The sequence below is a fragment of the Maniola jurtina genome, chromosome 12 (genome assembly GCF_905333055.1).
Source record: "Maniola jurtina chromosome 12, ilManJurt1.1, whole genome shotgun sequence".
NCBI lineage: Eukaryota > Metazoa > Arthropoda > Insecta > Lepidoptera > Nymphalidae > Maniola > Maniola jurtina.
The window spans coordinates 6,543,458-6,570,817 of NC_060040.1; the positions used below are offsets into that span (position 1 = coordinate 6,543,458).

Below are 27,360 nucleotides of genomic sequence, written 5' to 3' on the forward strand. Positions count from 1 at the left end.
TAGTTTGTAAATAGATCAAAAAGGCATAAATACATTTATTTGTATGTATAGATACCTGACTTGTTCAGACTAACGATCTTTAACTTGTCGAGAAGTTACTTAACAACGCTGTTATTTGTCAGAAAGACTTTTGACGAATAACAACATTGCTAAGTAACTTATCGACAGATTACAGATAGATTGATTTTAATTTCGGCCGTAAGTAGGTAAAGTTTAATACTCATAAAAACTCGAGACAAAGGTAATAATTAAAGGTAACCACGTACCTACCTACAGTTTTTATTTACAATCAATAAATTATTTATTAGACTCAGGTATGTTGTGCGAAATACCATTATAGACATTGCATCTCATGTTTAAAACTATGGTTTTATGCATTTTTATTGTAAACTTGATAATATCTGAGATTTCTAAACCCCACTAGCATTTTATTATTATAATAATTATTTATAACACAGCTTGTTATGTAAAGTGGACTTATGTAATGGATCTCAGGTTATAAGGGTTCTAATCTAAAGGGATTTCTAAGGCTTCATTTTAACCCCTCGTCAGTGTAAGTCGGCCATCATGGCGTCAGGTTTACTGGTTTGTGCTGCCTGGTATTACACTATCATAGCTGGTAAGACAAACTCTTTCAAATGACCATAAGTGTGTCTTTTATCCAAAAGTAGATCTATTTTAGAAATGATCAAATTACCAGCATTCGTTGGTTTTAATGCAAATCTATCAGGCAATATATAATTTTGCTATAGCAATATATGCAATATATATTATGCTATGTAATATATAATTGTGTCTTTTATCTAAAAGTAGATCTATTTTAGAAATGACCAAATTACCAGCATTCGTTGGTTTTAATGCAAATCTATCAGGCAATATATAATAATTTTGCTATAGGTATTTACTACTTACCTACTCTTGTATCTTTCTTACTATTGAAACAAAAAGTAGATTTAAAATATTTAGAAGAGTAACTTGTTTAAAAGTATCAGTTGCAGCAATACAGCGTTTTTCTGTTTTCCCGAGAGACCCCGAAAATATTTACAAAATCTGTTAAGCCGTTTCGAGGATGAGAAGTATTTGGAATATTGGTAACATGCCTATAACCATAACGAGACCATAATCGCAATGATTAGTTATTTCAAAATCACAGGCAGAAATTTCAATCACACTAATATTATAAAGGCGAAAGTTTGTAAGTGTGTGTTTGTGTGTGTATGTTTGTTACTCCTTCACGCAAAAACTACTGGACGGATTTGGCTGAAATTTGGAATGGAGATAGATAATATCCTGGATTAGCAAATAGGCTACCTTTTATCCCGGAAAACCAAAGAGTTCCCACGGGATTTCAAAAACCTAAATCCACGCGGACGAAGTCGCGGGCGTCAGCTAGTTTCAAGTATAAATGAAGATGATGAATCAATTAAAAATATCTGTTTATAAGTCTGTGTTATATACCTATAAAATATCAAAATTTCAGGTTTTTACATACTCTACTGCCCTGTCATGTATTTAATGTTTCTGAAACACATATTCTACAGAAAAGTTGTTGATGTGCTATTTGCATTATGGGAGCTGTATCCAGTGGTAAAGTATCTATTATTATTATGATTGTTACGTTTACTTTATGACTGTCCTTATTAGAAATTTACTAGAAAAATGTTTGTACAGGCTCTGTTTCAATGGTGGTACAAGTCGGAATTACATCATTATGGCGATTATGTCGATCCAAATGAAACTACAATCATCGTCATGAATCATCGTACAAGAGTGGACTGGAATTATGTTTGGATCGCTTTGTACCACGCAACACAAAAGCCTTATAAGAATATTGAGTGCATCTGTAAAGGGAAATTTATTGACAAACCCCCAGATGTTAGGTCAGATATTCTTGATGTCATGGCCAGGGGAAAGTCAAAGATTAAATTTGTTTTGAAAGACGAAATCAAGACCATTCCTGGAATGGGTAAGTTGGACAAGCTATACCTAAGTTGATACTTATTTACGCAATTTCGAAATAGGAACTTAGGTAAGTATCTATAATCAGTTATGTTTCCGTAGAAACAAAAACAATTACATTTATTTAATTTGAAAACAATATTTACATTTATTTAATTTGAAAACAATATAAGATACAGAAGAAATTATACAAGAGGCAATGCAAGGATACAAAGGCAGCCTTACTGTTAAAGCAATCACTTACAGGGAATCTTTGGTGAACGGATTTATGCTTTGTCACCCTAATTTCAAGGAAGGAAAGAGAAATATTAACTTACGACTTTAAAATATTGCTGTTAACAGGGCTCTCTCCGTCACTCGTTTCCACTCGTTTCATACAATCGTAGTTCCAATTTCATTTGAATATTAAGCAACCAAAGTCCATGAAATTTTGCAGACATATTCTAGAAACTAATATCTATGTCTGTGGTGTTTTAGATTTTTCTAAAAATATGTAGTTTTAAAATTACAGGGGCTCAAAGATTTGTATGTTAAAGACCGCGTAACTTTGAAACCGAATATTTTAATAGAAATCTAGAAAACCACAGACATAGATATTAGTTTCTAGAATATGTCTGCAAAATTTCATGGACTTTGGTTGCTTAATATTCAAATGAAATTGGAACTACGATTGTATGAAACGAGTGACGGAGAGAGCCCTCTTAATTTCTGATACCTTTACGTACACATTTGTATTAATGAGGAGAAACTGCTCAAAGTTCACTGCAAATTCTTATACGTTTATTTCTAGTCCTTTAACACCTTTCGGTAAATCTTTAACCGTACCTATTTCCGTGCCGTCTCCTATCGTAAAAATATGTTTAAAAGAAATCGGCCAAGTGCGAGTCAGACTCCGCGCACCGAGGGTTCCATACTACAATCGTATTTTCCCGTCATATTGCACGATAAATCAAAAACTATTATGCATAAAAATAAATAAAAATCTGTGTAAGAAATAAGAATGTACAGGTAAACCCCTTTCATAATATGATACCCCAGTTAGTATAGTAATTTTACTTTGGAAGTACAAAATATTTTTATTATTTATTCATGAACACATTTTAATTTTTTTGTGATGTGACCACAAATTAACGCAGTTTTCGGATTTTTCTATTTTCTTGTGCTATAAGACCTTCCTAGCTCATGATTCTAGGTCAACAAGAAGTACCCTATAGGTTTCCTTGACAAACACGACAGATAGACGGACAGACAATGAATTGATCCTATGGGGGCTCCTTTTTTCCTTCCTAAAAAGAGTGACTATTAAGTTTGCCGGGTTCTCAGTAGAATCTGCTTTCCAAACAGGTAATAGTCTTTACATCATAAGTGGCACAAGCTGCCCCCACATGAAATAAATAAACTCATTCCATTCCAAATTTATTTCATTCTTTTTTAAGGTTGGATTATGCAATTAAACTACTTTCTCTACGTGAAGAGGAACTGGCAGGAGGACCAAGTGAACATGTCACAGTTCGTGGATTACTACAAAAGGCTGCGATACCATCCGCGCGTGGTGCTGTTCCCCGAAGGCACTGACTTGAGCGACGATAATAAACGGAAAAGTCAGAAGTATGCACTTTCGAAAAAACTACCGGTCAGTACAGGCAGCTATTGTTGTAGCAATTAGTGACTTTCCGTTCCGTAGCCTGTACCATCGTACAAGATATTCTTTTTTAGAACACTGCAAGTTTAAGACAGACTGCGCCGCCTACCTATATGTGATTTAGTAACACATAAAATTGAATAAGAACCAAATTTCATTATTCAACAACGGGAAGTAATCTACAGGTTTTCTTGACAGACACGACGGACAGACAGACAGACAATGAAATGATCATAAGGATTCCTTTTTTTTTTGAGGTACGGAACCCTAAAAACGTGCACAGTTTAAACGTCAGAGTACGGAACTTTTTATCCCGGAAAATCAAAGAGTTCCTACGGGATTCCCAAAACCCCATCCGCTTAAGCAATGAAATTTGGTACCGAGGTAGCTTGCGTTCTTGTAATTGACATAGGCAACTTTTTATCCCAGAAAATCAAACAGTTCCCACGGAATCTTTAAAAATCTAAATCCACGCGCATGAAGTCGCGGGCATCCTCGAGTTTCAAAATAAATATCAATTCAAGTAGGGGGCAAGCAGTGCGTTTATGATTCTATGACCTGCTCGCCATTGGAGCCCAAATACCGAGACTACCATTCGACGTGAACATAATTAGTAATTGTCTGATTTGTAGAATTACGAATACGTACTCCATCCGCGTACAACCGGCTGGGCGGTGCTCTGCTCACGTATGAGGAGTTCTGGACTGGCGTCAGTGTACGATGTCACAGTCGCTTACGACACACCAGCTCAGACTGAACTGGACTTATTGAGGGGGATAATCCCTAAACATATCCACTTCCATTTCAAACGGTAAGTTCCTTTCACTATCATCACCTCTACTGAAAACGCGTCTTCTCTAAGAATGAGAAGTGTTTTGGCCATAGTCCACCCATCGAGGACCCATAAACTTCTCTCACAAGTGGTTGGAAGGGGAATTCGTATTCCCCGTCCACCCAGTGCATTAGGGTAGAAATTTTACCACGCTCGCGCTGCTCAGTTATTAGCAGATTTCACACATCTTTGGGAATAATAATATGGTGAACACTCAGGCATGCATGTTTCCTTCACCGTTAAAAAGAGAGTGATATTTAATTGCTTAAAACGTAATTGCTTAAAATTGGTACATAACTCTGAAAATGAAAGGTGCGTTCCTGAAATCGTACCCCGGACTCCCTGAATGAAAGGTGGCCGAAGTTTTAACCACTACGCTGTCACACCGCTTCAAGTTCCTTACCAATTACTAATTACGTCGGCCTCCTATTCAAGTATATTTTAATTCGATATAGATTTGTCCAGAGTCCAGATTTGCCCTTAGGCCAACTTAAACTGATCTAATTTATTATTAAGTTTAATCTTCTTTCATAACATTATTTTATTAGAGCACAAAGCCTACTTGAAAAAATTAAATGATCATTATTATAGAGATAAGAGTTTAGTTTGCTAAATAGATGAATATTATATTACCTAAAACCTTGTTTGAATTATTATTTCAGGTACCCTATCGAGGATCTACCTTGCGAAGAAGATGAATTAAGAATTTGGCTTCAAGATCGGTGGAAAGAGAAAAATATTAGCCTGGAAAGATTTCACAGAGATGGTAATTTTACACTCTAAAATATTATATTCATGTTAAAATTGTTATGTTACACTAAATGTGCGATATAAAAATACTTATCTAAATTATTATAGCACTTACTCATGGCTAAAAATAAGCCACGATTAAAATATTAAGTATGAAGTCTAAAGTATTGCCTGAGGAGCAATTAGCTTTATTTGTATATTATTTTTATTATATATTAGTACGCGACTTAACCTAATTAAAGTCACAAGGTTAGTATTCAGAAGTCGTTAAATAAAATCATTTTTACCTTTTAATTTTTATTCTTGTACTAGCCGATGCCCGCGACTTCGCCCGCGCGGATTTAGGTTTTTCGAAATCCCGTGGGAACTCTTTGATTTTCCGAGATAAAAAGTAGCCTATGTGCTAATCCAGGATATTATCTATCTCCATTCCAAATTTCAGCCAAATCCGTCCAGTAGTTTTTGCGTGAAGGAGTAACAAACATACACACACACACACACACACACACACACACACACACACATACAAACTTTCGCCTTTATAATATTATTGTGATTTTAAATTATTATCTACTTACTTATTTTACAAGCACGGCGAGGCGCGGTAGGTACCTACTGCCATTAAAAACAAAATTCGATCTGTCTATTTATTTATTTGCCAATGATACTAGGTACCTACTCATAATACCTACTTACAATTTTAATTAAACCAATAGTTTATCTAAGAAAGGTATAATCACTTTAACATCATTATACTCATCTACTTATCTGCTTTCAGGTACATTCATAGATTTCGTATCGAAGAATCCTCCGAAAAAGAATGAATCCAAATCGCTCCTAATTGCAAAGTTAGCGTTCGTTTTCTGGACGGCTATTGATATTTTATTTCTTTACTGTATTTTATTCAGCGTGTTATTCAAGTTTTGGGTTATCTACCACACTCTGCTGTTCATTTTTGTGACAAAATATTTTGGAGGCTTTCATAATATTCAATATAGGATTCTGGATAAAGTTAACATTTACGAAAAGTTCTTTTGAATCCATTCATTAGCTAACTAATATCTTATGTAGAACAAAACGTTGTCATTGGGAGAACATTGAAGTAAGAATATAACACAAAATACGAGTATTCTAATCTCGATATTATGATCAAATTGAAAGAAGCCGAGGAAAGCTCAGTCACGGTTATTTATGAGTAAACAAAACAAATGAGTATATTTATTTTGTAGAGTCAGGGAGCGATGTAGAGAGAAAAACGCGTCGAGAGTTGAGACGTAGTGTATTTGATTGCAAGATAGATTTACAAGATAGATTTACAAGATAGATTTACAAGATAGAGGTACTGTACTGGTAACCGTCCGTAAAGTGGTGCCGGTATTCCGTCTGCCACTACGTACACTGTTAGCCAGTATATGTCCCTAGTGTCTCGAAAGGTCCGGTGATCCGTACACAATCGAGTGGTAGACTAGGCATCGAATATAGGTTTTCACATGGCTTTATATAACGAGCGTTACATAGTAATCTCGCGACTTATCGGACAAGTGGCGCCATCTAGTTCTCTCTTTGGAAACTAACTTCGTTACAATTTTTAAATTATTTTTATTAAGTTTGATTAAAATCCCTATCTTCACAAAATGTTGAACAAACAAAATCACTAGGAACTAAACACAAAGATTACTTTAGATTTTATTATTAGCTAGACTTATAATTAGATTAGCCACTAAACCTTCCTATCTCCTGATTTTTCTGTTTGTTCAATCGTATTAAGAAGTACAGAATCCTTAGTCTCTGGTAAGAAATAACATAAACATGCGGCAATGAAAGCTGAAACACTAAATATAGTAATGGAAACCCACTCTATTCCTATATTGACTGCAAATGGCGCTGTGAAGCTTCCGAATCTTGCGAATACGGAAACAAAACCCATTGCTGAATTTCTTACTATGGTTGGGAATATTTCAGAGGTAAATAGATAAATCTGTGTAAAGGCTGTATAAACGCCTAGTTGTCCGATAACAGCAAACACTAATTCAACAGAATCCATATATTTTGGTATGAACATGAATACTAACAACGATAAGCTGGCCACTACAAAACTTGTTACGACTCCTATCTTTCTTCTTAAGTACAAGGAAGCAAATAAAACGAGGACCACTCCTGGCAGGAGGCTCGTAGCTGAAAGCAAGACATTAAGATAAAGGTTGCCCTGCAATGTACCTATATACTGATTAATACCGAAAAAGGTAAATGCACAGCACGTCCACACAAAAGCTGTCAGCAGTGTATAGGTTCTGATTTTTGGTGTCTTGAACAAGTCCAAGTAAGATCCAAATTGTTCTTTATTATTACTGTTGGCCTCTTCTTGAATCTTGTCAACAACAGTTCTTATATTTTCAGTTGATCGTTTGTTCCTGAAATTAAATTATTATTTTGATTGTATTTTTTGTACCTACTATTCGTCTCTACACAAACATTAATTAATTAAATAATGTATACTTGCTTTTTGGCTATATATGTTAATACTTCTATAGCTTTTTCTTTTTTTCCTGTTGTTAATAACCATCTAGGTGATTCTGGTATAAGGAAGTAGTAAAAAAGAACAAATGACCAGGGAAGTGATGTGGCCATTTGAAGGTGTCTCCAGTCTCGTAGAAAATAAGCAATAATAGGGAGTGTAAAGTAAGATACAAGGTATGATATCTCCATTAGTGCCGTTAAATATGGTCTAAAGGATTTTCCACTTAGTTCAACCACATATACGTAGCAGCAGAGCATTGATCCTCCTACAGCTGTACCGATTAAGAATCGGAATACTACAAACATCCAAAACTTTGGTACTGCAGCTGACAAAGCAACGAATAATACCTCGCAAAAGAGTGCAAGCAAACATGCAAGTTTACGACCATATCTGAAAAAGAAAACAATTAGGTATTATTATCTTTCAAAGTGTGGTGTTTCATGCACACCAATTTTCAAGATCTACACGATTTTTGGCTAAATAATATATTGAGTGGGGAGACTATATTATGAATAATTTATAAAAATAAGTATTTTATCATCCTTTTATTACTTAATAGCTAATGTCCTGCACTATAACCCTGTAATGGGATGGTGACATATTTCCATTAATAAGTAAATAACTACAATCAAATTTCACCAGAGCGACTGGGGTGGTTCTAAATAAATAATCAATTTTAAAGTTAACTTTACTGTTGGTGCTTACAATAGATAGATAAGATTAGTCTTAGATCTAAGTATTCACATGTACCTACCTGTCAGATAAATGCCCGTAGAATATGCTGCCTCCAAGGATCCCAACATGTAACATTGATTGTGCCAAACTCGCTAATTGACGTTTTTCACATATCAGGTCCCAATTAGTAGTTACTGATTTAACTATGTAAGTTTGATCATATTGGGGATTTTTACAGGGGCAATAATTAGTCATATTATACGCTTCTTCATCCATACACACAAATTCAGCATTTGGCAAAATAAAAACGACGTTAACCAGTTGATATTCAGTTGGAAATCGCCCTAAGGATATTAAGAAAAGAATCCACGTCTGATATTTTCCAAACCGACCAATAACAGTTTCTATAGCATCTTCTGTTGACATCTTTCACCCTAAAATAATTACAATGTACGATTAGGGCTTAGGTACAAGTACAAATTAAATTCAAATTATTATCAAGTACTGATAAGCTGAAAATACCTGGCATGCCGTGTGCGTACTGCGTACCTACTACCTGTAGAGTGACTACAAACGTTTACGTTTGACTTGCATATTAAACTAGCTGATAAGATGAAAAAATAAAACTATTAAGTACTTACCAACATTAAGATTTAGTTTAAGAGTTATGTTTTGCGACCTTAATGATTTATTTTATTTATTTTATTTGCTTTAGGACCTGCCCACAGAGTTACACATTTAAATTATACATATTAATCCTTACGTTCTATGGCTCTTTAAAAGCAACTCCACTTACGGGCAGTCACTGCGTGCATTAACATAAAACATAAGTCATACAGTAAAATTTAAGTTCAAACTAAATAAATTATGGAAAAATGCCTAAGTTATAAATTTTACAAGAATATAATAAAATGGATGTAAATGTAGTAAAATGGATGGAAATGATATAATGATACGAGTTATTATAAAAAAAATTATAATGAAATCGAAAACAGAATTAAGTACAACCTAGGTAGGTACCTACCCAGTTTACAATGTTAAACTGAATGTTTGCATGCATTGCATTTCATTATGGTGTAGAAACCGTTAACCGTAATCGTGTATTATAACCCATAACTACACTTATGATGAAACTGTAACTGATTTCTGTACATTAATTTTTTTTTAAATTTTCAATCGGATCATTTTTACTTCAAAACACGAAAAAAGCCCGTGCTTTTTCTTAGGGCAATTACTACGGCTGCTTCTATAAAATTGAGGACATTTCAAGAGGAAGGTTTACCCTTCATCCATACTATCCATACTAATATTATAAATGCGAAAGTGTGTTTGTCTGTCTGTCTGTCTGCTACGTTTTCACGGCCCAACCGCTGAACCGACTTCAATGAAAGGTACAGACTTGGGATACATCCCGGGGAAGGATATAGGCTACTTTTTATCCCGGAAAATCAAAGAGTTCCTACGGGATTTAAAAAACCGAAATCCACGCGGGCGAAGCCGCAGGCATCCTTTAGTAATTTATAACACATTGATACTGAAAATGAATGCGTTACCTATATAAGTACCTCAGACCTATAAAGTACCAACCTATTTGTTGTCTATGGAATAAGTGCGAAGCCGGGACGAATTAAATAGTTTGTAGAAATAAAAAGTACTTAAATTAAATTAATATTACTACTTACATTAAAATTTTATTTGAACAATGAAATTTACTTTAAAGCACGTTTTACCTGTTTGGTTATCACTGTTAATGGTTCTACCAATTTTATCATTTCGGTGAGACTTTATGAGTAGGGTGGTCCTACCAGTCTCAAACCAGTGACCTGTTGAACACTTACGCCGACAAATCAATATTTTAAGAATTTGCCTCAACATCTTTAGGTTTTTTAGATCTAGGTTGCCACTTTATATCTTTGAGATTCGACTATTGTGAATTTCCAGTAAATTAGTAAAAAAATAAAACAAAGCTTTTCTTTTCACTTTTGCCCACACTTTACTCGCCATTCGGTTTCCATTGCTATAAGGAGCGCTATATACTTCAATATTAACCTAAAACGTAGCAGTTTTGAGGTTATTTTTAGCTATGTTACTTTTTATGCAGAGTTAATTGGCCATAATATGGTCAAATACTGTTAATATCAGCTTTTTTTAGTAATATTACTGATCTTTTAACAACTCCTTTCGATCATATTATTGCAATATATTGTAACATACAAAATTGAAGATTTTAATCAACATTTTTCCATTTATCTACCCTTTATGATATAAAGCTAAACGCTTTTGTGCTTACGATTTTTAGGATTTCTTTTATTTTAATAGATATTAAATAATGTCCACGATATCGTTTGTGTGGATTTAGGTTTATAAGAATTCAATGGAACTCCGGACATAGAATAATTAATATAGGCCTTAAAACGAAAAAGAAACGAGAAAATTTTCACGCGAAGAGAAGGTAAAGAGTATTTCTACGTGTATTTATAAATATTTTTATTTTCACTTCATTCATTTGCATTCGTTAAATTAAGTAGACCGTATGTGACATAAAAATGTATGTATGTGACATAAAATCGTAAGTATGTGACATGAAAAACAAAATATAAATTACTTTTCTATTATATTCTATCTTGGTCAACAACTGGCTCAATTTCAGACAATAATTGGCTAACTGCTAGTCAAATTGGTAAGAATCAGTCCGATTTTTGGATTTTTTTTAATGCTTGGTTCTAAAATAATTTTTGAAAGAAATTCTAAATCTCTTTTGTCGAAATAATTTACATCACTTGTTTTCCCTTTAAATAATATTTAAAAATAACACACAGTTAAAGTTTTCCTTCAAAATTTGCATTAATGACAGTAACTTAAAGACAAAATATTATATCTTCTTGATTAGGTTGAGACTGGTACGTTTACCCTGGGGTACCAGCCAGGTAACCTCCTCGTGTGCCTGAGTGTTGCGAGTCCCTTTCAAGAAGCGCAGCACTTAGGCCGGTGTACCCTGGCAACATGTTAACGATTTCTCATCATGGGATATTGTTAGCCATGACTAATTGACCTGGCGGGAAGAGGGTGTTGTCCGTGCGTCCCTCTGAGTGTTCCTAGCACAGGGCGCAGTAGACGAACCCACGGGATGTGTGGCTGTGTTGGGTGGTTGGTGATGGGGCTTCATCGCCCATCCAGTCACTGGCTGCCCCACCGGTCCGGTTTGGTGACGGGCGAGGGAGATGTTGAGGATAGGGAACGTGGAAAGGGGATCGCCCTTCCCGCGAACCCTAGCCCTCGAGAGGACCTGTGGGTGATGGACACGGGGTGGTCCGTCGCTCACTGTGTGGTCCTCAGGTTGGTTGGCGTGCTGTGGTTCCGGCATGCTTCTAACGGTGTTTGGGGCACGTAGTGTCCCAGAGCTGGGTCTGCTACGGCGGACATCCGCTGGCGGAGTAACGAGGTGTTTACGGTCCCTTGTGCTCCGTCATCAGCGGTGGGATGGAACTTCGTGAGGTTTTTAGTCGGTAGGAGTCCGACATAACCACTGTGCTCCCCCGTGGTCGGTGGTATGACGGATTTTCCTCACGAGAAAAAAATAAAATAAAAAATGGTACGTTTACCCTAGGTAGGTAAGTACCGTCAAAAAGCCTAATTTTGCCTCGCATCCTCTGTTTGCCTGTAATGGAAAAAGGGTTATATATATATATATATATTATGTATAATATGTGCGATGATAAAATTACACACATGTGTTGTATGAGAACATTACCTACTACCTAGAGTAGCTTATAGAAATAAAATATCAGATATATAATTCATTTGTAATCTACGTAATCCGATACGCACAATAAAGAAACCCCGAAATTATCTGAACACATTATTGTATGGAATCCTACACGATAAGTTATAGGTACGTACCTTTAGGTTTACCGTTTAATCCAGTCCACAGAGTACTTTTTACATACGCCAGTCCGCAATAGTAAGCAGGAAGGTATTGTGATTGTGTGATTTCAGAAGTATGGACGAAAAGTTGTTTTGTTATTAAATTCTAATTAATAAATAATAATAAATAATTGGTCTGCAACTTACAGCTGTTTATCTTTGAGTCTAATCTGATTCTGTTAGTTTGATCCTATTAATCCATAAATAATAGGTTTGGTGTTGAGATTATTTTGTGCCATCATACTTCTATGCTAACCAATGACTTCTATGTATGCTAACTGCAAAATGTTATATCTTGCGGATCTATAAAAAAAATATGACAGTGCATATAGGTACCAATACCTGTATGAAAATTTGTTATACTTATGTCCATAAAAATAAGAATAATTTTATTTAAAAAAAAAGTGACTGTCATAATGTTAATAAGTATACTAGAAATAACAAGTGTAAATTAAAAATTTTAAACACTCCCGACAAGTGAAGGTTACCGTAACTAGAAAAGAGCTGTAACTTTCAGACGGCTGAACTGATTTTCTAGGATTATAGCTATCCAAAGTATCTGAGTTTTCCAAAACATTATTTTCAAATAAATAATTATGTATCTAGGCAACGTCCATTTCGACAGCTTGACATTTGTCAATTGACATAATATTATGAACCTAACGGTTAGTTAAACCTTCTTTTCTACAAGAAAACTAGAAAATAGCTGATAACTTTTAAATGGCTGAACCAATTTTTTTGGATTATAGCGAAGAACACTCTCGATCAAGCCACCTTTCAAACAAAAAAAAACTAAATTAAAATCGGTTCATTCGTTTAGGCGCTACGATGCCACAGACAGATACACAGATACACAGACACACAGATACACACGTCAAACTTATAACACCCCTCTTTTTGGGTCGGGGGTTAAAAATAAACTTGTACCCAATGCCCGCCTCTAGGCTAAGTAAAGTTAGCAAGTCATTTATTGGTAAAGTGTACGTTTTTACAATAAGCTTCCTGAAGACATATTGGAGACTAGCTGTGCCCGCGACTTCGTTCGCGTGGAATAGTGACTTTTCGGGCAGCATATACTCTGTACGTTAAAAATGTTCGCCGTGATTCTTTAAATTGACATAACTTTTTTATTTATGAACCGATTGACATGAAATAAACACTAAATGTTAAGTGAAGCTTACTACAATATATTAGTAAAAACCGTATCTAAATCGAATAAGCCGTTTCTGATATTAGCGTGCACAAACACACAGACAAACAGACAAAAAAAATGAATTACAATTTCGGGTTCGGCATCGATATAATAACAACCCCTGCTACTTTTTTTTTATATATTTCCATTGTACAGACACCACTTTTCTACAATTTTATTATATGTACTAGCTGTTCCCGCGACTACGTTCGCGTGGAATCAGCGCGCTTTATATAGCCACGGACGCTCAGGCGCGAGGCGTGTAGTACGTACTCGGTACGTTAAAAATGTTCGCCGTGATTCTTTAAATTGACATAACTTTTTTATTTTTAAACCGATTAACATGAAATAAACACTAAATGTTAAGTGAAGCTTACTACAATATATTAGTGAAAACCGTATCTAAATCGAATTAGCCGTTTCTGATATTAGCGTGCACAAACACACAGACAAACAGACAAACAGACAAAAAAAAATTAATTACAATTTCGGGTTCGGCATCGATATAATAACAACCCCTGCTACTTTTTTTTTATATATTTCCATTGTACAGACACCACTTTTCTACAATTTTATTATATGTATTATAGATAATAGATGTCTCTCAATAAGTTCAAAGTTTTCACAAAACGTAAACTGATTGAAAAATCCTATTACTCACAATGTACCTAAATGATTATTTAAATAATACGAAAGCTTGGGAATGAGTTGTCAAATAGCTTTGATAGTTCTATGTTCTAATGAGTAGGTATAACCGATTTTGTAAAGTGGCGATAATAAAAACAAAAGAATACCCGGCTGAGTTTGTTGTGGGCTCGTCTCAGACTTGGACGCGTTTGGAACCATCGTAACTTTTATTTTAAGTTTAATTAATTATCACCACTATATTATCTTTAAATCTAACAAATCGGACAAATAAAAGTGTAGGTACAATAGTAGGTACCTATTTTGAAAATAATTTTGATTTGATTTGATTTTGATTACTTTGTGAGTGATTCTTTTGGGCTGAAGTTTCTAAAATGATTAAGCACTCACTAAACAGTAGTTTAAATAGTGTTTTAAATGCATGGCAAAATTGCATTAACGTAACAACAACAGAGATACCTAATATTCTACGGCTTTATAACAATTTATTTTTACGTTGTACTAGGCGTTCTTAATAATTATTATTTACAGTGTACACTGTACACACAATATTTTTACCTATTCTCGTATTATATCTACCTATCAAAATTTAGGGAGGTTCATTAAGTCCTTTTCACGTCTCACTTCTTGATTTCTCTGTTTGCCCAATTGTGTTTGGTAGTACAACATCTTTTGTTTCCGGTAAGAAGTAAAATAAGGATGCCGCTATTAAAGCTAACGAGCTGAATATCATTATAGATATCCATTCAACGCCAATATTAACAACAAATGGTGCAATTAACCCTCCAAACCTAGCAAACACCGAAGCGAAACCCATCGCTGAGTTTCTGATAACAGTTGGAAATATTTCAGTACAGTAAAGAAAAATCTGGCAAAAGGCGGTATAAGCGCCTATTTGTCCAATTATAGCAAATGCCAATTGTAAAGATTTCATACGGGTTGGTGTAAACATTAATATAAGTAAAGATACTCCAGCTAAAACAAAGCTTGTTACGATGGTTACTCTCCTTTTAAGATATACACAAGCTACTACGATTAGAAAAAGGCCAGGTGCAAGACTTGCAGCTGAAAGCATAACATTTAGATAAAGGTTTCCTTGCAGCCGACCTATATACTGATTTATACCAAAAAAAGTATGTGCACAGCACAACCATACAAAGGCTAATAATAATGTGTATAATCTCATTTTTGGGGTTTTAAACAGATTTAAATAAGATCCATATTCTTGTCCACTGCAAATAGCGGTTTCTTCATGAATTTTTTCTACTATGTCTCGTATATTGTCAGTTGGACGACCATTTCTGTAAATTAAACATATTTAATAGCGGACGTTTCGACATTTATGCATACATAAATGTCGAAACGTCCGCTCAATTTGAAATAACACTGCGGCTCATTTTTACTTTACGTACCTGCGTGCTATGCGTGTTAAAGTTTCAATAGCTTCTTCCATTTTACCTCTTGTGATCAACCACCTAGGCGATTCAGGTATTAGATAATAGTAAAATACTACAAATATCCATGGTAACGATGTTGCCATTTGTAGTTGTCTCCAGTCTCGTAGAAAATATGCTATTATTGGTAGTGTGAAATAAGAAATGAGATAGGATACTTCACTAAGGGATGTAATGAATGGCCTAAAGGATTTCCCACTGAGCTCTACAAGAATCACGAAACAACAGAGCATGGTTCCTCCAACGGCTGTGCCAATGAAAAAACGCAGCACAATGAAAATCCACAATTTTGATGCTGCAGCGGATAGAGCTACAAATAGAACTTCCGAGAAAAGTGCCAGTGTACAAGCGATTCGACGGCCGTACCTAGAAGCAAAATTGTTTATACAAGTTTAAAGTATTAGATATATAAATGTTGTTATTCATTACATTATCAATAAGTATGTAGTTACCTGTCCGAAATATGACCGTAGAACAAACTGCCCCCTAAAATCCCAATTTGTAGCATAGATTGTGCTAAACTTCCCAAATGGCTCTTTTCGCATATAAGATTCCATGTCGACGTCACAGAATTTACGATAGAACTTTGGTCGTATACTGGATTATCACAAGGGCAATGATTGGTTGAATTGTATGCTCCTTCATCCATACAGACATAATCAACACTTGGTACAAGAAACACGACATTAGTGAGTTGATAATCTGTGGGAGCTCGACCTACTGCTATTAAAAACCAGATCCATGTTTGATATTTCCCGAAGCGGCCTATAATAATTTCTATGCTGTCAGCTGACATCTCTTACCTGAAATATTTACATAAGAATCAGCATAAAAATTAGTCCATAAATTAGACGATATAGGAATTAGAGACCCACTTCTCAGCTAAATGACAATATTCAGTAAAACTATATGCTCTGATAAGGCTGAGATTGTAGTTGGTACGGGTCAAGGTACTGTTTTTTGGCCCACTCCTGACTTCACTATCTAACTCACGTAAACGACATCGACAACATAATCAAAAACTGCAACATTTCAATACCCCTCCTCATAGTTAATTAAATAGCAACTGATCGAGAAGCCGACGAAACTCTCAGAAAATTACAAAAAGATTTTAGATGAAATTTAATTGTAGACGGTCCCATTTTATTATGTATACTATCAACACATTTAAGGGCTTAGTGTTGCTAAAATTTCAATTTCTGTAATATTATCATACATCAAATATTGAGTAAAAACAGCGCAAAATGTTTTGTGTAAATAGACACACTGTGTAAGAACGTCAAATCAACATTCAAAAGTACTTGGCCTGGTGCACTGTCATGTGCTTCTATTGAGTTTTGAATATTGGTTAGATCACTGATACTATTTATTAATAACTAGCTGTGCCCGCGACTTCGTTCGCGTGGAATAGTGACTTTTCGGGCAGCATAATATACTCTGTACGTTAAAAATGTTCGCCGTGATTCTTTAAATTGGCATAACTTTTTTATTTATGAACCGATTGACATGAAATAAACACTTAATCTTAAGTGAAGCTTACTACAATATATTAGTGAAAACCGTATCTAAATCGAATAAGCCGTTTCTGATATTAGCGTGCACAAACACACAGACAAACAGACAAACAGACAAACAGACAAAAAAATAATAATTACAATTTCGGGTTCGGCATCGATATAATAACAACCCCTGCTACTTTTTTTTTATATATTTCCATTGTACAGACACCACTTTTCTACAATTTTATTATATGTATAGATAAATTGATATTATTATGATCTGCTGGAAGTGTCGTAAAATTTTATGATAGGTAACAGTCTAGTTGTTAAGATTTAAGGTTTAATTTAAGGTTAGCAGGTAGATATTTATGAATAGGTAGATATTATGAATAATATTATGATCAACACTTACGTTTCGTTAATTAGGCCGTTTGCTCTTTCCTTTCTCGTCAAAATAATAATATTGTAACCACTTAATTTTTTTTTGTCTTCTTCGCTTTTTGGATCAATTTCTTACGATTTTGTCCACCCACTTTACTATTAGCACTTGTTACGTCAATTTGAATATATTACCTACTGCCTAACAGGCCTCGTCTGTTTCCAAAATGCTGTTCCCTAGCGTCGCACTGCCCCGCGCCGCCACTAGGGTTACTAACATTTTTTCAGCTGATTATATATTTATCAAGAACTATCTACTTATAAAGATATAATGCACTTCAAAAAATATACATTTTATGGAGATAGCACAAATAAGACAAAAGTACGTTTGTTTCGTCATTTTACTCTAAATTATTGTTTATTATTCCAGACATTTATTTTGTCAAGAATAAGTACCAGAAAATTGTATTAAATTTTATCACTTTCTGAAGGGGTCTGTAGGGTTTTGACTTCTAACCATTGCAACATTATTTTTTTTTCGTTGAGGTCAATTTTGTTAGAGAACTTGTCTCTCTTTTTTTACAAAGTGAGAGATTTATTTGTTAAAAAAAAGATCGATTCGTACAACTGAATTGTACTTTTAGGTATTAGTAGGTATATTTTTTAACATGAAATTATAGTACGAAATATAGTAGCTACGAGTACATTGTATAGGAAATATTATAGTAACGTTGGCAACCCTACGCGTCGCAATTCCATACAAACCAGGCTGGTACGGTTACCATGCGAAACTGTCCCATACGCACGTATTTATTGTGCTCCCTGAGTTTTCCGAATTTTCAATTCATATAACTAATAATAATTTAAGAAGAATAATTTACTAATGTTATATTGAATGTTTTATAATATTTGGTATGAATGTTCATTGTGTCAAAAGTTGTGTGTGCTTCAAAAAGATTGTTGTCTAACTTTACAAATGCATTTGTTTATTGTTTCCTTGCAAATGGGAGAAAGCACTAGGTACATACAAGTCTTAGCCGATATAGCAAATTAAATTCACTTGGAAAGACCTCGGATTCGCCTCGTCCGTCCAACATTATTCAGCCGGCAATTCCTTGATTTGCGGCCTGGGCAGTAATGTACAATTTCATCAATACACAGCTATTCTATATATATATATATGTACAATAATACAAAGGCATCAAATCATAAGTAATAAATAAACATAATCTTTTTTGTCAACTGTACCAAGTAAAATGATGTCATTTTAGTAAGGTCGCTGACAGAGCGGAATCTGGAATCAAACGGGTTGTAGATAGGTATGTAAGTATATTGGCGTGGGGAATCCAAAACCATCTATTGAACCCAAAAATCGTTTGTTCAGTGTTATATCTTATTTGAATTACCGAAAAAAATTGATTTATTACTAAGTAGGTATCGCTCAACACAAAAAAAAAATGTCTAGACCTGTGCACGACTACGAGGTGTAAAAAGTGAAATGAAAGAAGAATTCAAGATCAAATTAAATAAATATTTTATTAATAAACATTAATTAAAAGCTAAATTATCACAGCCTATTAAATAGACCTTATAACATCATTATGGCATTATAAATAAATTAGTTAATTCGTAACAATCACAAATATTTGAAAACTATTGAGTTTTTGTACACTTGTACCTACTTATTTCAATATCTTTTTTTTTATCAAAACATAAATGAACACAATATCCAAAAGCTCAATCTTTCTTTTAAAGGGAAATGGTAGCCATTTATTAATAGGTAAGTAATACTTACCGATTTAATCATGATGATTTATAAAAAAATATAAATATTGAAAAACAGTAACTCCTTAGTCCTGACATCAGCTTTTGAACTTGACTGGCTTAGCTTTTAAATATCATCATGTCATAATATGGCATAATATGGCATCATGTCATATTTCCATATAGATTCTTTGTCATTTGCGCATGTACAGTTGAAGGTTTCGATCGAGTAATAAGCAAGACTTAGGGTAAAATACTCTTATTTATCTTTGTATATCTATGAAACAACATTCACCGCAACGACAGAATTTCGTCCTTAATATTTACATAATGATATGTAAAGTTATTTTACAAAAACACGTCTTAAAACTACTGTATTGTAGTAATACGTTGTATTGTTGTATTGTATTGTAGTGGTTGTAAATACTTCAGTTTTTAATAACATAATGTCGAAATATTTCACGCTTCTCCTTCCTCTAGTGTGTCGGGCAGTTTCTTCCCGCGTGTATCCGGCAACAGGACACAAAGAACGGAGCCAATCAGTGGTATGATACCGAAAGCGAGTGGTGGTAACCAAGCGCTAGTATGAGCCAATGTAGCAACGAAAGGCGCTACCATAGACCCGATTCTAGCCATTGTTGAAGAGAGTCCTACGCCAGAATTTCTTACGACAGTCGGGAACAGTTCTCCAGCGTACAGGTATACGGTGGCGAAAGATATGCTCATGCCCCATAACCCGATGCAGCCGAGAGTCAAGTGGCTTGCGGTAGAGCTAGGAACAACTATAATAAGTAGACAGCTGAGGCCGGTGATGCAGTTGGAACTTATAAGAGTTATTTTCCTGCCCAGAATCCGATTGGCGTATATTGAAATTAGCGTGCCTGGTACCTGTAAAGAAGAAGATTTAAATTGAGTAACCAAATAATTTGAAATGCCAAAAATTACTATTGCTTGATATCAGAATTGATTTTGATTAAATTATATTAAAGAGTAACAAATGAAAAAAAAATAGAAACGTTCAAAAACATAAAACCGGTTAGTTTCAATGCAAGTCACACTCACCAAAATAGCCGCTGAAATTGCAACATTTGTAAAGATGTTTCCAGAGACGTGTCCGATATATTGGGAAACTCCAAAGAAGCAGAAGCCACAAACGAACCAATTATAGCAAATTGCAAGAGTTCGCGTGCGCAGTCGTGGGGTCCGGAATAGTGCAAGCAGGGATGCTCGTTCTTCATCACTGGTGACTTCAACCGCCATCTTCTGCACTGACGATTGTAAATTCTCAGTCGGTCGTCCGTTTCTGTAAAAAAACAATTGATTGTTTTCTGAAATTGTCTTTATATTTAGCACTAGCTGATGCCCGCGACTTCGTTCGCGTGGATGAAGTTTTTTAAAAATCCCGTGGGAACTTTTTGATTTTCCGGGATAAAAAGTAGCCTATATGCTAATCCAGAGTATAATCTATCTCCATTCTAAATTTCAGCCCAATCCGTCTAGTAGTTTTAGCGTGAAGGAGTAACAAACATACAGACACACACACACACACACATACAAACTTTCGCCTTTATAATATTAAGTGTGATGTGATTATTATAGAATTTTTAATGGAAAGATTCCGAAAAATATGTATCTTATTTGCCTAAGTTTCCGATACAGATTAAAAAAAAAGCGCAACACGTCTTTACCTTTTCGCTGCAGTTTTAATAATTTTCAAGGCATCGTCAATTCTTCCAGCAGTTAAAAGCCATCTTGGCGATTCTGGTAGCAAATAATAGTAACTCAGAAACAAGATGGATGGCAATGAAATTGCTAGCTGAAACATGTTCCAGTCTCGTAAGTAGTAGCCAAAGAGTGGTAATGTAAGATGCCCTAAATTGAAGGGGATTTGATAAATTATTCCAACAGTATCTCTATATCTTGTGCCAATAAGTTCCATAGTAAGGACGAAGCTAGTGACCATGGTGCCTCCCGTAGCTATGGCTAATAGGAACCGGAGCGACGTGAACATGTACCAGTTAACAGAGTAAGCGGTGGTCACTCCTGCTATAAGTTGAAGGAATACTGCTGCCAAGAATGGCAGTCTTCGTCCGTACCTGCAACGAAAACATGTAACTTAAATTAATATACTTATTGATATTATAATGATTGCAATAATTTCTTAATAAATGCGTATTGAATTGTTCTTTGGAATCTTTAATGTTATCGAATTTATTGGATCAACATTAATTAGGTATTACGTTATCGCGTAAAATGTAAACAAAATATACACGCAATTTTAATGTATCGGAAAGAACCATAATTATTATAATATGCACTTTGTCTCGTGTCGCAAGTTTTGTTAAAATTACTTTTTGTATAGTTACTTTCTATCTATTTATAAATCTTTCTTTGTTACATTTTATACATTGGTCTTCAACTGAGACGATGTCCTATTAAGTGGCATTAGCTAAAGTACCCTCATCCGGATCCCTGGCGTGATTTTGACTTGTAAGACCATCCAGGATGTGCCAATTCTATTTATGATGCACTGCATCAAGTAATGACATCTCTCTTTATAAATGAATTTATATTTTACAAACCTGTCGGAAAGATGACCGAAGACCATATTCCCAACGAGAATCCCAAGCATGAAAATAGTCTGAGTTAGATTTTTGAGCCAGTGTCTGTCGCAAACGAGGTTCCACTGCGAAATAATAGTTTCGCCAAAAACACTGTGATCATATGTGTACTCGGTGCAGTTAGATAGACATTTGGAACCGAAAGTTTCATTTCCGGAACAAGTAAATTTCATCGGAGGTGCAAGAAAGATGATGCTCATTTGGTGCCAGGCAACTGGGAATTTCACGAGGAACACCACAAAACATATCCATATTTGCCATTTCCCGATTTCTCCTATAGCCTTGGTTAGCGGGTCGACTATTTTTGGAGTTCCGGTAGTTTTAATTTCTGTCTCCAACACTGCAATAAAAAAGACAAATGTTTAACCAGGCTGGACTTTTAAACAACAGATATTGCATCATGATTTGGTGAATAATTAAAGAGATGAAGAACAAATCGGTTATTATTAATTTCACAAATTTTTTCATTAGGAGCATAAAAACTGAATCAAAGCTGTTGAAACTTTACTGTAATTGTACCGTCTTGATCGAAATCATGAGCTTTGAGCTCAATTTTAGCACAGCGCAGTGGGACAAAGTCTTAACCGTCCCCTATAATAAATTATTATTATCTTTGCCTTAACACAGAAATTTTAGACGTAGTATAGTAGGCACACGTAGGTAAACAATCTCATCCTCAGTTATGTAGGAAATACGATCTGATTGGATTTACTGCATTCATTTTCATATTTTTTGATTGTACATCTTTTACTAGTAATTCCAATACACGCACTTTTCATTTATTCTTTGCATATGTACATGTGTACAATGTGCACATTTGCGTGCAACAATGGATTAGAATCATGTTTGCCAGAGCTTGCAATTTGTTACGACAGATCTTGCCGTATGTATGTATCTAGAATCTACGTAATTAACAGAGCTCTCTCCGTCACTTACTCCATACAATCGTAGTTCCCATTTCATTTGAATATTAAGCAACCAAAGTCCATGAAATTTTGCAGACATAGTCTAGAAACTAATATCTGTGTCTGTGGTGTTTTAGATTTTTCTAAAAATATGTAGTTTTAAAATTACAGGGGCTCAAAGATTTGTATTTTTCTTTAAAAAAAGGCCCAACTTTGTGCTCGTTTTTCTAGACAACGAAGCAATTTAATGAAATTTGGAAAAACCACAGACCTAGAAAATTTAATGAATATTATGTAGTAAAAAAATTATCGTTATATATTTTATATTGTTATAATTATGTGGGAACTACGAAAACCAGAAATTACACCCAGAAATCTTGAAAATTTCGTGCTGTCTCGATTTGTGCAAGCGGGGTGGTGAAGTGCGGGGGACGACACGTGAAACTGACAGAAACGGACAGTCTAAACACACGGGCCATATTTAGACTGCACCCGACTCCAAACTTGTCGATAGGTCTAACTAAATACATTTCAACTTGCGTTAGACGTATGCGTTACCTACTCAGACGTTGCCTGTAGATAAAAATATGTCTCATGTTTGCTGGCAATAGCGCATGCATCAAACCCTGCAAGTTGCAACTCTCTTGCAACCTATTCCTCACGCAATACGCACAGCTTTAATATTATAATTTTTGACAATGTATACTATATGTAATGCCATATCACAGGTCACTCTCTGATTTATTGCTAACAATTTACTTCCAAATGCAAAGAAATCTAAGTGTGTTGAATTCACACTGCCCAATACCAGGACCTTAAATGACATAAATTCATTGATAAATAATCATATGTTGAAAATAAAGGAGAACCCCGTGTTTCTCGGTATAATGTTAGATGCAAAGCTTCTATGGAACACCCACATATCAACACTTGATGGTAAACTCAGCTCTGCTGCTTACACTGTTAGAAAAATTCGACAGGTACTGACGTGGAAACTGCAAAAATTGTATATTTTGCCTATTTTCACTGTATTATGTCTTACGGACTCTTGCTATGAGATAAAGCGGTAGATATTGAGAAAAAAATGTATTACAGAAAAGGACAGGACGTGCAATTTATAATTTAAAACCGCGCGCTGCCATACAATAAAAATATAAGGAAATAAGTACCTTATCTATTATCTTATAGTAGCTTCTAAATATATTTACAACTAGCTAATGCCCGCAGCTTCGCTCGCGTGGATTTAGGTTTTTAAAAATCCCGATCCTTTCATTTCCCAGAACAAAAGTTGCCTCTCCGTAATAGCCCGTCCCCGGGATGCAACTTGTTTCTGTATCACGTAAGAATATTTAAACGGATTATCCTTTTCAAATCCCGAGGGATCACCAGGATTTAGGAATGCAATTTCTTACAGCATCAGGGTTGAGGTCAACGACAAAGTGTTTACTTGGTATAGATACCTTCAATATCAATTAATAATCGACACTTTTTAAATCCCATTAGCTTTAGTAGTCAGGTCCCCTGCAACATCAGGATTGAGGAGTTGGAATCCAAATTTTTTATTGAACAATGTCGCAAACTTTCTTTATCGATTAAAAAAACTACCCAAAATTACGCAGTTAGGTTACCTGCCAAATTTCATGGTTTTGAGTCAACGGGAAGTACCCTAGAGGTTTTCTTGACACACACGACAGACAGAGAGATAGACAACAAAGTGATCCTATAAGAGTTCCGTTTTTCATTTTGAGGTACGAAACCCTAGAAAACGTAGGAACGGCATTCCGAACCAGTGGTAAATTTTTCTGACCATCCAAAAACACTTTGAAGTTTACCTAAAAGTTTACAGGAATAAAAATTTATCATTGTATTCCATTCCATTTCATTCTATTCCATTCTGTTCAAAGATAAATAGATAATAAAAATATTTGTCACCGAAACAATAATTTACGATACATCGACCAATATCAATTTTACTGATGACAATCTGACTATTACCAAAGTGAACGACTACTATAATATCTATTATATACGACTAACATAATATGTATTATAAATTGTGTGCCGTTTGCATTCTCACTAGGTTCTCATTAAGTTTGTTTTATTTGGTTAAACTTTCTGGCATTTATATTGTTATGACGTTTAATTGGCAAACAGTCTGTTTATTGGCTGAAACTCAAAAATTCAGCCAATCACAACAAAGAAAATATTGTAATAATGATTGATGCAGCTTTCTGTAATTGAAAACAAAATATTTGACATTAACTTGAATGTGACAGTGTTTTCCGAATAGGGTTGCCAGAGGCCCCGTATTTTACTGGTTACCCCGTATGTCAGGATAGAGAAACCGGTAATTATGAAAATAAAATACGGGGCAAATAAAACTAAATATTTTTAGGGTTCCGTAACTCAAAAGCAAAAAGAACTCTTATAGGATCACTTCGTTGTCTATCAGTCTGTCTGTCTTTCCGTCTGTCCGTCTGTCCATCTGTCCTTCTATCCGTCTGTCATGTGTTCATGAACAAATATTAGTATTTTCAATTTTCAAAGTAAGATAACTACATATATCAAGTGGGTTATCATATGAAAGGGCTTTACCTGTTCATTCTAAAACAGATTTTTATTTATTTTTATGCATATTTTTTTTAATGCATAACAGTTTTTGATTTCTCGTGTAAAATGTCGAAAAAAATACCCGAATCGGAACCCTCGGTGCGTGAGTCTGACTCGCACTTGGCTGGCGAAACCGAACACTGACGTTATGTCCAGTAGAAAGAATATTTTCCTTTTGCGGCAATGCGTAGCCGAAACCCACTCGATATTGATCATGGTCGTAGCCAAGGCGGCGGGGCTTGGTTTGAGGATGTTAGCCTTTTTTTATACAAGTTAGCCCGTGACTTTAATCTTTTCTAGTGGTAAGTGATGATGCAGTCTAATTTCTTGGCCGTTAGGGCCATACTAACCATATAACTAGCCATGACCGAAGCCTCCCACCAGACCAGAAATTTAGAAATGGCGACTGCGCCTGGGAAGCCGTCAAAAACCTAAGCCTAAAATAATACTTACACTATTTCTTGCATTTGCTTACCAATTTTTTTTTGGAAATATATCAAACATTTCGCGCTCACTTCACTCGCGCTTTGAATTTGTATTACTTGGTGTAAGCCCCGCAATTTCGTTTGCATGAATTTAGAGTTTTAAAAATTCCGTGGGGGATTTTCCGGGCTAAAAAGTTTATGTCTGGGATGCAAGTTACCTCTGAATAGTAAGTACCAAAATTTTGGTAAAGAAGATGGGCCGTGAAAGGGTAACAAATAGATAGGCAAATAGATATACTGTCGTATTTGTAATATTAGTATGGATAGGGAGCTTTAAAAATAAAATCTTGCTATGGCTAAACTCGTTTCCCTTTCACTTTAATTCTTTCTGTAATTGAACCAAAAACACTTACGCTCACTGCGCTCGCGCTTTTTTATTGTTGTATTTTATCTCACTGTCAAATTGAAAGGCGAAATTCCACCAACCAGGTAATTAGCCCATAAAGTTGAGCGAATGTTATTTTCCTCATGACAGGATTCAGTTCCGGCCCTGATAAAACCTCTCCCGAAATCGATTCCTGGCTACGGCCATAGTATTGATACTGTGAAGGTGGAATTACAAGTTAAATGTAAATTTAAGTTAAAATGCAAAGATTGTATGCATGAAATGTATAACATTTTGCTTTACAAAACTAGAGTTTTTAAAAGCTATTTAAATAAATAAATCTTTTATTTAAAATCACATTGCAAACACAGTTCACCAATCAAGACACGGCAACATACAGAGAAAAAATACAAAACTTACAAATAAACTGAAATATCTAAATAGGCTTTCCATGCATTTCAGAGAGAACCACCGCCTATTTCTTCAAATACTTCAAATTTTTAAATTTCTTCAAATCTAAACCCCGTATTTTTGATGGTATGGTAGCCTGTAAATCAAAAAGAGGCAGGTGGCAACCCTACTTGCCACATGACATTACAGAATGAAAAATTGTTTTCATTACTCGGTAAGCCTACTGCCATAGTTTCACAGAAAGTGTGACGGTAGTTGTGACCTCTGATTGGTCGACTCTCTTTCACTATTTGCTAAAATTGATGATTGCAACAACAATTTTTTCTTTTTTGTAATCAAAAACAGAACACGGACGTCATACAGGTTGACTAATTGCAATCATTTCTGACCGGCTAACATTGTTCCGCTAGTGGCTCAAACTCACTGTCGCAGCAAGAACATGGTAAATTCAGCCAATCACAGCAATTAGAATTGGTTATCACAAATGCACCGATCTAGGAACCGAGAATACACGAACCAGGGCAGATAGAGATGAGAACAATAATATCATACGTAGGAAATCGACGGGGGATCGTTGACAATGATCCTCTTAAATTAATCTACTGATAGTATTATTTTTTCTAATTAGCATTTGATAGTAAAATATTTATACGAGCAGTAGCCAAAAAAATGTATATCAATAAGCAGTTCGCCTTTATTGAACTGGTTATGTTTTGCCTATTTTTAGGGTTCCGTACCAAAATAATCCTTAAGGAAAATGGGACCCGTATC

General features: G+C 35.0%; 4 protein-coding genes across 10 annotated transcripts in view; 1 reads left to right on the forward strand and 3 right to left on the reverse strand.

Annotated features, from left to right (window-relative positions):
- The first annotated feature begins 298 nt into the window (after positions 1-298).
- LOC123870413 (lysocardiolipin acyltransferase 1-like) lies at positions 299-7,625 on the forward strand. 3 transcript variants are annotated; one of them, XM_045913705.1, is made up of 8 exons: positions 299-619; positions 1,481-1,587; positions 1,672-1,966; positions 3,396-3,592; positions 4,234-4,412; positions 5,096-5,199; positions 5,962-6,262; positions 7,566-7,625. In XM_045913705.1, exons 1-7 carry the CDS (start codon positions 568-570, stop codon positions 6,219-6,221), a joined length of 1,194 nt encoding a protein of 397 aa, XP_045769661.1. In that variant the 5' UTR covers positions 299-567; the 3' UTR covers positions 6,222-6,262; positions 7,566-7,625. The 3 variants fall into 3 exon arrangements, with proteins under 3 accessions (XP_045769661.1, XP_045769660.1, XP_045769662.1); XM_045913704.1 differs by lacking the exon at positions 7,566-7,625 and having other exon boundaries at positions 5,962-6,310; XM_045913706.1 differs by lacking the exons at positions 299-619; positions 7,566-7,625 and adding an exon at positions 791-897 and having other exon boundaries at positions 5,962-6,310.
- On the reverse strand, positions 6,768-9,666 carry LOC123870410 (organic cation transporter protein-like). 4 transcript variants are annotated; one of them, XM_045913700.1, is made up of 5 exons: positions 9,401-9,415; positions 9,018-9,181; positions 8,456-8,810; positions 7,684-8,091; positions 6,768-7,594 (listed from the first exon to the last, which is right to left on the reverse strand). In XM_045913700.1, exons 3-5 carry the CDS (start codon positions 8,800-8,802, stop codon positions 6,904-6,906), a joined length of 1,446 nt encoding a protein of 481 aa, XP_045769656.1. In that variant the 5' UTR covers positions 8,803-8,810; positions 9,018-9,181; positions 9,401-9,415; the 3' UTR covers positions 6,768-6,903. The 4 variants fall into 4 exon arrangements, with proteins under 4 accessions (XP_045769656.1, XP_045769657.1, XP_045769654.1 ...); XM_045913701.1 differs by lacking the exon at positions 9,018-9,181 and having other exon boundaries at positions 9,401-9,666; XM_045913698.1 differs by lacking the exon at positions 9,401-9,415 and having other exon boundaries at positions 9,018-9,374.
- Positions 9,667-14,447: 4,781 nt separating this feature from the next.
- LOC123870412 (organic cation transporter protein-like) lies at positions 14,448-18,040 on the reverse strand. Its single transcript, XM_045913703.1, has 4 exons — positions 17,503-18,040; positions 16,044-16,394; positions 15,550-15,957; positions 14,448-15,438 (listed from the first exon to the last, which is right to left on the reverse strand). The coding sequence occupies exons 2-4, from the start codon at positions 16,385-16,387 to the stop codon at positions 14,751-14,753; spliced, it is 1,440 nt and encodes a 479-aa protein (XP_045769659.1). The 5' UTR covers positions 16,388-16,394; positions 17,503-18,040; the 3' UTR covers positions 14,448-14,750.
- A 1,404-nt stretch (positions 18,041-19,444) lies between these two features.
- LOC123870406 (organic cation transporter protein-like) overlaps positions 19,445-27,360 on the reverse strand; it is a 28,977-nt gene continuing 21,061 nt past the window's right edge. For both annotated transcript variants that reach the window (XM_045913695.1, XM_045913694.1), the window contains exons 2-5: positions 21,815-22,193; positions 20,921-21,328; positions 20,295-20,535; positions 19,445-20,120 (exon numbers count right to left, since the gene is read on the reverse strand). In XM_045913695.1, the coding sequence (XP_045769651.1) occupies positions 19,692-20,120; positions 20,295-20,535; positions 20,921-21,328; positions 21,815-22,193 (1,457 nt within the window). In that variant the 3' untranslated portion in view covers positions 19,445-19,691. The remainder of the gene's footprint in view (positions 20,121-20,294; positions 20,536-20,920; positions 21,329-21,814; positions 22,194-27,360) is intronic.

Bases quoted from the DNA above. Each gene is read 5' to 3' on its own strand.
- LOC123870413 (XM_045913705.1), top strand. From the start codon at position 568: ATGGCGTCAGGTTTACTGGTTTGTGCTGCCTGGTATTACACTATCATA. The intron at 1,967-3,395 runs GTAAGTTGGACA...TTCTTTTTTAAG, and splicing joins CAAGACCATTCCTGGAATGG to GTTGGATTATGCAATTAAAC. The intron at 5,200-5,961 runs GTAATTTTACAC...ATCTGCTTTCAG, and splicing joins GGAAAGATTTCACAGAGATG to GTACATTCATAGATTTCGTA.
- LOC123870410 (XM_045913701.1), bottom strand. From the start codon at position 8,802: ATGTCAACAGAAGATGCTATAGAAACTGTTATTGGTCGGTTTGGAAAA. The intron at 8,092-8,455 runs GTAGGTACATGT...TTTCTTTTTCAG, and splicing joins TACGGGCATTTATCTGACAG to ATATGGTCGTAAACTTGCAT. The intron at 7,595-7,683 runs GCAAGTATACAT...ATTTAATTTCAG, and splicing joins TTAACATATATAGCCAAAAA to GAACAAACGATCAACTGAAA.
- LOC123870412 (XM_045913703.1), bottom strand. From the start codon at position 16,387: ATGTCAGCTGACAGCATAGAAATTATTATAGGCCGCTTCGGGAAATAT. The intron at 15,958-16,043 runs GTAACTACATAC...TTTTGCTTCTAG, and splicing joins TACGGTCATATTTCGGACAG to GTACGGCCGTCGAATCGCTT. The intron at 15,439-15,549 runs GTACGTAAAGTA...TTTAATTTACAG, and splicing joins TTAACACGCATAGCACGCAG to AAATGGTCGTCCAACTGACA.